Source organism: Toxorhynchites rutilus, chromosome 1 (assembly GCF_029784135.1).
Source record: "Toxorhynchites rutilus septentrionalis strain SRP chromosome 1, ASM2978413v1, whole genome shotgun sequence".
Lineage (NCBI taxonomy): Eukaryota > Metazoa > Arthropoda > Insecta > Diptera > Culicidae > Toxorhynchites > Toxorhynchites rutilus.
In genome coordinates this window covers 113,803,043-113,811,252 of record NC_073744.1, presented here as the reverse complement: position 1 = coordinate 113,811,252, position 8,210 = coordinate 113,803,043, and the positions used below count along the sequence as shown (strand labels likewise).

Genomic DNA, 8,210 nt, shown 5'->3' with positions numbered 1-8,210 from the left:
CTTTGATATTATCGAGGCATTGCCGGAGCCGCGGTTAATCTTAGGTGACTTCAACTCCCATGGAACAGCATGGGGGTCACTCTACGATGACAACCGTGCCACGTTGATTTATGATCTGTGCGACAACTTCAACATGACAGTTTTAAATACTGGGGAAGCAACTAGGATAGCCAACCCTCCTGCACGGGCAAGCATGCTAGACATATCTCTCTGCTCTTCTTCATTATCCCTGGATTGCACATGGAAGGTAATCCAAGATCCCCACGGTAGTGATCACCTACCAATAATTTTATCGATCGCCAATGAATCAAAATCTAGTGAGTCAGTCGATATTGCGTATGACCTCACGAAGAATATTGACTGGAGAAAATTTGCAGAATTAATATCTGAAGCAATCATTTCGATGCATGAACTTCCTCCCCTTGAAGAGTATAATTTTATATCAAGTTTGATTTACGATAGCGCACTTCAAGCTCAAAAGAAACGTGTACCGGCTACCACTTTCCGACGTCGTCCTCCATCACTTTGGTGGGACAAGGAGTGTTCAAAGGTCTACCTTGAAAAATCATCCGCTTTCAAAAAATTCAGGAAAACTGGATCAGTGGAATGGTTTCGAAAGTACCAAGCTCTAGAAGCCAAACTAAAAGGTCTGATTAAAGCAAAAAAGCGTGGATATTGGCGGAAATTCGTCAATGGTTTGTCAAGGGAGACCGCTATGAGTACTCTTTGGAATACGGCTAGGAGAATGCGTGGCTGGAACCATACCAATGAAAGTGAGGAATACTCTGACCGTTGGATTTTCAAATTTGCAAGGAAGGTTTGTCCCGATTCTGTTCCTGCACAAAGCGTCGTACGCGATATTCCGCTCCAATGCGATTATGAGAATTTTTCGATGGTGGAATTCTCAATTGCCCTCCTCTCATGTAACAATTCAGCTCCGGGGTCGGACAAGATTAAATTCAACTTGTTGAAGAATCTTCCCGACTTGGCAAAACAGCGTTTGCTGAACTTGTTCAACAAGTTTCTGGAGCTGAATATTGTCCCGCATGACTGGAGACAAGTGAGAGTGATAGCCATACGGAAACCCAACAAGCCGGCTTGCGATCACAACTCGTATAGGCCGATTGCAATGTTATCCTGTATTCGCAAATTGTTAGAGAAAATGATTCTACTTCGTTTGGACAAGTGGGTTGAAGCGAACAATTTGCTGTCAAATACGCAGTTTGGCTTCCGCCGAGGTAAAGGGACGAATGATTGTCTCGCGCTGCCAAATCCAAATCGCATTTGCTCGCAAAGAACAAATGACTTCCGTTTTTCTCGATATCAAAGGGGCATTTGATTCAGTTTCCATGGAAATTCTCTCAGAGAAGCTTCATAACCGTGGACTTTCACCAATTCTGAATAATTTCCTGTACAATTTACTGTCAGAAAAGCACATGTTTTTCAATCATGGCAGCTTGAAATCTTCTCGATACAGTTTTATGGGCCTACCGCAAGGCTCCTGCCTAAGCCCCCTCTTGTACAGTTTTTACGTCAATGATATGGATGATTGTCTAACTAGAGACTGCACGCTGAGACAACTTGCAGACGATGGAGTTATTTCCATCACGGGTACTAATCCCGTCGTTCTGCAAAAGTCGTTAGATACCCTGCACAATCTGTTCACGTGGGCCCTCAAGCTGGGTATCGAATTCTCTACGGAGAAAACTGAAATGGTCGATTTTTCTAGGAAGCACGAACCCGCCCAATTCCAGCTTCACCTATCCGGCAAAACGATCCAACACTCTATGTTTTTCAAATACCTGGGTGTATATTTTGATTCTAAATGTACCTGGGGGAGACACATTGCGTATTTGAAACAGAAATGCCAGCAAAGAATCAATTTTCTCCAAACAATAACCGGAACATGGTGGGGCGCCCATCCAGGAGACCTCATTCAGTTGTACAAAACAACGATATTGTCAGTGTTAGAATATGGCAGTTTTTGCTTCCGATCAGCTGCCAGGATTCATATTCTCAAGCTGGAGAGAATACAATATCGTTGCTTGCGTATAGCCATGGGGTGTTTGCATTCGACACATACGATGAGTCTCGAAGTTTTGGCAGGAGTACCCCCGCTTACTCTTCGGTTCACAGAATTATCCTACAGATTTCTCATCCGTTGCAAGATCATGAATCCATTGGTGATTGATAACTTCGAAAATCTACTCCAACTGACTCCTCAGTCAAGTTTTATGTCTTTATACCATGAGTACCTTACCCACGACGTGCACCCTTCACCAGGCATCTCTAACCAAGTTTGCTTCCCTTACTTCTGCAATTCCTCTGTCATTTTTGATCTGTCCATGCGACAAAAAATCCATGGAATCCCAGATCACCTACGCTCCGATTCTATTCCGCCGATATTTTCGGCAGAATATGGGAAAGTTGGATCTGATAAAATGTTCTTTACTGACGGTTCATTCATAAACGGGTCCACTGGCTTCGGCATCTTCAATGAAAAGTCCAGTGCCTCTTTCAAACTCAAAGATCCTTGTTCCGTGTATGTCGCAGAAATGGGTGCGATATACTATGCTCTAGGGATCATTGAAACACTGCCCATCGACCATTATTTTATTTTTTCAGACAGTCTCAGCTCAATAGAGGCAATCCGCTCAATGAAGGTTGATAAACGCTCATCTTATTTCCTAACAAGAATAAGACATCTATTGAGTGTTTTGGTCGAAAAATTATTCAAGATTACCTTAGCATGGGTTCCCTCTCATTGCTCGATTCCGGGGAATGAGAAAGCGGACTCGCTAGCTAAGGTGGGCGCTTCAGAAGGTACACTTTTTGAAAGGCAAATTGCTTATAATGAATTTTTCCACATTCCTCGTCAGTATACGCTCGTAAGTTGGCAGCGCATGTGGAGTGGTGATGAGTTCGGTCGTTGGTTACACACGATTATCCCTAAGGTCTCGACGAGGGCATGGTTCAAGGGATTGAATGTAGGTCGTGATTTCATTCGCGTGATATCCCGGCTTATGTCCAATCACTACAACCTAAACGCGCATCTCTATCGCATTGGGCTCGCAGCAAACAATCTTTGTGATTGTGGCGATGGCTACCACGACATCGAGCATGTTGTCAGGTCGTGTATCCGGTTCCATGCTGCTCGCTCTCAGCTCTCTAGAGCACTGAGAGCACAAGGCAGAAAATCGGATATCCCCGTCCGGGATATCTTAGGTAGCCGTGATCCTGATCTTCTGCTTCATCTATACCTGTTCCTCAGAACGCCGATGTCAACGTTTAATGATGTTTCCTTCGTTGTGTCCCCGTTTCATATCCCTCCTATCCGATCGATAAACTTTTACATAGTCGCGGCCAAGGCGCCTAGAAGTATATCCTAAGGTGGGCCAACTTGTTAAAACCACTCTTCAGCCATCTTGGAAGTCTACTGTGTTTTGTTTGTAAACAAAACACAATACGCTGGTGCCGAAGCTCGTGATCAGTCTGTCTCTTTCACGCTACAAGCAAATAATTCCCCTTCTGCTTTCTTCCGTACTGTTTTCATATACCGCTCCCCTTACCAACTTAGTGACGAAACGGCCTCACCTAGTACCATAGACCCGTCTTGGTCGCGGCAATACATACACACACTCTTTACAGATGCACGGGCCGAAGGTTGTGCAGTCCACTGATCATTCAACAAGAGCCAAAGGTTGTACCGCTCATGACAACTCTACACGAACTGATGATTGCGCCGGCTAGTGACCATTCTATCCTGGATTCCTCGAGTCGAGAAAGACGCACCACGCTAGATATGGGGTACAGACTAGGGAGCGTTGCTGATTAATGGTCAGCTGCATCCCAATAGGAAGTAGCCCGTGTCGGGCACACGTATAGAGCATCGAAGACTGCAACATACCAATTATGAGAACACTTGTAATACTAACCTCGAGCCAACCGCGAGTAATCGGTTACATATTACTAACATAGTTGTAAGACAAAAATTGTCAAAATATTGGACTCCCGGCCCCGTCAGGCTAACGCCACATGTGCCTTAATAAAAAATATATTTTGGAAAAAAAAAAGTTCTTCCGCATAGTAACTCGATGTTGATATTTCCATAATATTTTCTTTCGTTGATCGTATTGTTTTCACATATTCACGTTGGAGAGCCTTAACCCTTCTCTTCGTTGGGCGAGGCATTCTGGTTGAATGTAATACTTTTCCGTTTACTGTTTTTGAAAGCACGGCTGCCTAGGCAGTGTTCCGGGCTCTGTAATACAATTTTCTTACCCAATGTTAAAGTTGCTAAAACTTACATTATAGAACCATTAAACGTAAAAATAATGATTGTATTGATATCAACACAATTTTATTCTATTGATTTTCATAACATGAAACTCTATTATTCAGAAATAACATTTTATTGAGTGGTTTTTATAGCTGATTCGATAATGTTGTATGGCATCAGTGTCGAAAAATAACGATGCTTTCACCAATACAAACAAAACCATTGCCGAAAATTGAAAAATGAAAATTAAACTTTCAGAGCACTAGCTCAAGTTTTCAGACGTTTTCCACTATACAGTACGACAGCAGATGAAAATTTAATATCTTGTGAGTAATCGATTAGAGTTTGGTTGATATTACTTGATGGGAAGTGTGCGAAAACGACAATTTTCTTCACACTGTTTCGCTAAATTATCGAATTTCGGGCGGGGGGGGGGCGGCTGTGAGGAAGGGAGATGAAAGAAATGAGCGCCGTTGTGGCAGCCATTTTGGCTAGCTTCCACCTTCACCTTAAGGAAGTAAGAAGTGCGCGACAGGAAGTTAAAGTTAAAAGTAGAAAAATATATAAGAACAATCGCGGAACAATAAAAAATAAGACAAATAGAAAAAAAGAGAAAGAAAATCTGGAAAAAGGTCCGTCCAGTGGGCCTTCAGGATCAGTACACGTTGACCAAATTTTATCTGTCAAAAAAAGTCAAATATTTGGCTTCGGTCAAACAGTGTATGAGCACCCTAAGGAACAAAACTACCAATTTTAACGAAAATCTGAGAACCACTATATAAGTTTGGCATGGAATGGCTGTATTCTTTTCCTTTTTTCCTTCGGTAAATGACACGAATGTTAGATAGTGTTAATGGGTCTTATTTTTTAAATTCAATTTAACACTAATTTTCCTAGCATTCCCGAGCATTTTTGGGATGTCAAGCTTTCAGTTCATGGGGTTTCGGAAGCTTCAAAGGAGAAGCGGTTTGAGGGGGCAACTCTTCTACTATCACGGCACGGTAAACAAGACTTTGTCTTTTCTGATGAAAAGTTGTTTTTGTTTGCAACAATATCACAATGTCCAGAACGACAGTTTGTGGGCCAACTGTGTTATGAATATCGCAGATAGTAACAGCAACATTCCACGGTTCCAAAGCGCGGCGGCCATGATGATTTGAGGAGGTATTTGTAGTCGTGAAAATTTGACCGACTTTTTTGTCAATGGTGATAACCTCCTAGTTCACTAGATCATAAACCATTGGATTACTATGGTCATACATGGTGTCGAAAGTAAACGAGGAAAAGGTGTCTACTTTGGCCCAGTTCAAGGTCATGATCCTCCGAATTTGAGAGGATATGCCGATGGGAAGTTGTGCGTGCCCCCTGCGACGGATTTGAAAAACATTTGAAGGTGGCCAAAAAGGTTGAGGTTGTATTATTCCGAAACATATGCTGTAAGTTATCAACATACTATTACTTTTAATTCAAAACAATAATCAATCAAATCTGAATATCTCATGTAGAATAATCAAAGTTTGAATGTGTATGAGAAAATATTGGACAAGTTGTGGATTGGATGTCTGTAGTTTTTTGTCAATTTCCGCTTAGAATGCTAGACGTTCGGAAAAATGTTCGTGTTTTTAGCTGTATGTTGCATCTTGCTGGAAGGTGTAATTATCTTCCATTCTTATTTTCAGCATCGACTCTTCCAGAATTTAGCATACAATTTCGACATCCATTCTATCAAATATATAGAGGAACCGCGGGTAATACGGACAGTGGGGGTAATATGGACAGGTGGTTGATTTGTATAGTTACATTTGGAATTTCAGATTTCTGTTAATGAGAACACCTTCTACATGTTATTCTATGATATTTAAGTCTCTTTTGGCAATGAATACTGATCAAAAGCGGAAAAGGGAAACAAAAACCGAAAATCATACATGATTCCGCGTGTGGATGTAATTTTAGCTGCTTCGATATTAAACATTTTGAGTGGTTTAATATCAAAATTTAATTCGCTAACGGTTATATTTCTGTTTGTGAGTTAACAGAGAAGCGATATTAGATATGTACGGAAAAGTAAATTCATTTTTGAGTGGAAAATTTAAATTATTAAAATAATTGTACTGGTGGGTTAAAACGGACAGTTGCCAGTGGGAGTGAGATGAACAGTGAAAGGTCTGTTTGATCTATTCCTAAGAAATGCCCTGCGTCTATAAATGGAAATTAAATCGTCAAATGTGGACTGTTTAGAAGCTGACTGGAACCAAAAACAAAATAGTTGAGGGTCTCTCCGTTTATACTGCTGAAAAGCACGATATCATTTCTAGGTGGATTGATTCGATTTTTTCATCATTTAACGGACATTCGTGATGACCTCAGACCTTAATTGAATGAAATTATGCCTCTCGCGATTGATAAACCCCTACGATTCATGTATTACAAACCTGTCCATATTACGCCCGCTATATGCCCATATTACCCGCATCGAAAAAAAGTTGTACTTTTCGGTCTGTTTTAATTTCAGTAAAAAACATTGAAAAACACTTTTTTGTAAAATATTTAGCCAATTAGATAGAAAAACAGTATATTGAATTGTAAGAAACTGCATCAAAGTTCTTTTGATATAACGTTGTCCATTCGGGCGCCCAATAGTCAATGAAGAGTATTAGCTTTGCATTATGAGGCGTTTGAGAGTTAAAATTCGTCGCAAAAGGTCAGATCCGTGGAAGAATGACACTTGAGTTTTACACCACGATAATGCACCAGCTCATCGATCGAACATTGTGAACGAATTTTATACCAAAAATGGCACAAATGTAATTGAACAAGCACTGTACTCTTTTGATATGGCCCCGTGTGACTTTTTCCTATTTCCGAAACTTAAATTACCACTTCGTGGGACCTGTTTTGGCAGCATTAAAGCAAACGAATTCGCTGCGTGAACTTGAGGCATCTGGAGGGTTTGAAATGATGAGAAATGATGATATCGAAGTATTTTGTTGATATAAGTTTATATTTATATCAAATTTCTATTTTTCTGTTCTCAATATATACACACACAAAATACGAATTACAATTTTTCATGGCAATATTCGTTGCCAACTACAGGGCAGATAATTTGATTTCTCACTTGATTATTATGCTTCCTCGTATTGCGTACAATTTCTGTTACTGTATACTGATCTGGATGGCTAGACCTATCCTACATTTATCGCTACAACGAGCACTGACATGCTGCTGCAATGGTAACAGTTCTGAAACGCCATAAATCTCGCAGCGGTTCCGGAAGTAATGCAGAGTAGTTATCCTGTTCACCAGGTTCGTCCTCAGAGCGCTTTGTTAGAACACGAACCTTGTAAGGAATTTCCCTACAGCGAGAGCCGCGCCAGCACTTCCGGCTGTTGAAATTCCTATCCAGGCAGATTGCGTTAACAATGTAGCGGGGGAAGTGAGTGTATCCAAGATCGAGCAATTCGTACTATCAATGGAACGTTACGTTAGTTTTTACTAAATTGTAGAATGAAACAGAGCGAAACAAACCTTTGTTTGGCAAGCGCATGAAGATGGATGCTGAGTGTACAGATCCGAGGACAGTTCCCTGCCAAAGTTATTCCTCTTTTCGACGTTGTTCGACTCCCGCTCTAACTCCTCTGCGCTACTGTCCATATCAGTTCCGCTGTTCTCAGTGTTAAGTTCATCCAGGAAATGGTTCTGGGTGAATCCACCAGCCCACTCATACGTGTGGGTACGATCTGCCGGCGGGAAACAGTTGATTGAGGTTGATTTGGATGGCGTTTCTAGTTTACTGCGCTCGAAGTTTGGCGGAAGAAACATATTCTCAAATGAAGGCGGTAATCCGTATTTTGTGTGTTTAGTTTTTCCATTGGCTTGGGCACCAAAAGATACAGCAGCGAAGAGTGAAACAATCTGAAATGGGAAATAT

At 41.2% G+C, this 8,210-nt stretch overlaps 2 protein-coding genes across 2 annotated transcripts in view; both read right to left on the bottom strand.

Moving 5' to 3' along the window:
- Positions 1-7,481: 7,481 nt before the first annotated feature.
- LOC129761347 (uncharacterized) lies at positions 7,482-8,101 on the bottom strand. Its single transcript, XM_055759064.1, has 2 exons — positions 7,808-8,101; positions 7,482-7,745 (listed from the first exon to the last, which is right to left on the bottom strand). The coding sequence occupies exons 1-2, from the start codon at positions 8,099-8,101 to the stop codon at positions 7,482-7,484; spliced, it is 558 nt and encodes a 185-aa protein (XP_055615039.1).
- The window catches only part of LOC129761262 (neuropathy target esterase sws), a 69,080-nt gene continuing 68,874 nt past the window's right edge, over positions 8,005-8,210 (bottom strand). The window contains exon 12 of the mRNA XM_055759081.1: positions 8,005-8,194. Within this exon, the coding sequence (XP_055615056.1) occupies positions 8,139-8,194 (56 nt within the window). The 3' untranslated portion in view covers positions 8,005-8,138. The remainder of the gene's footprint in view (positions 8,195-8,210) is intronic.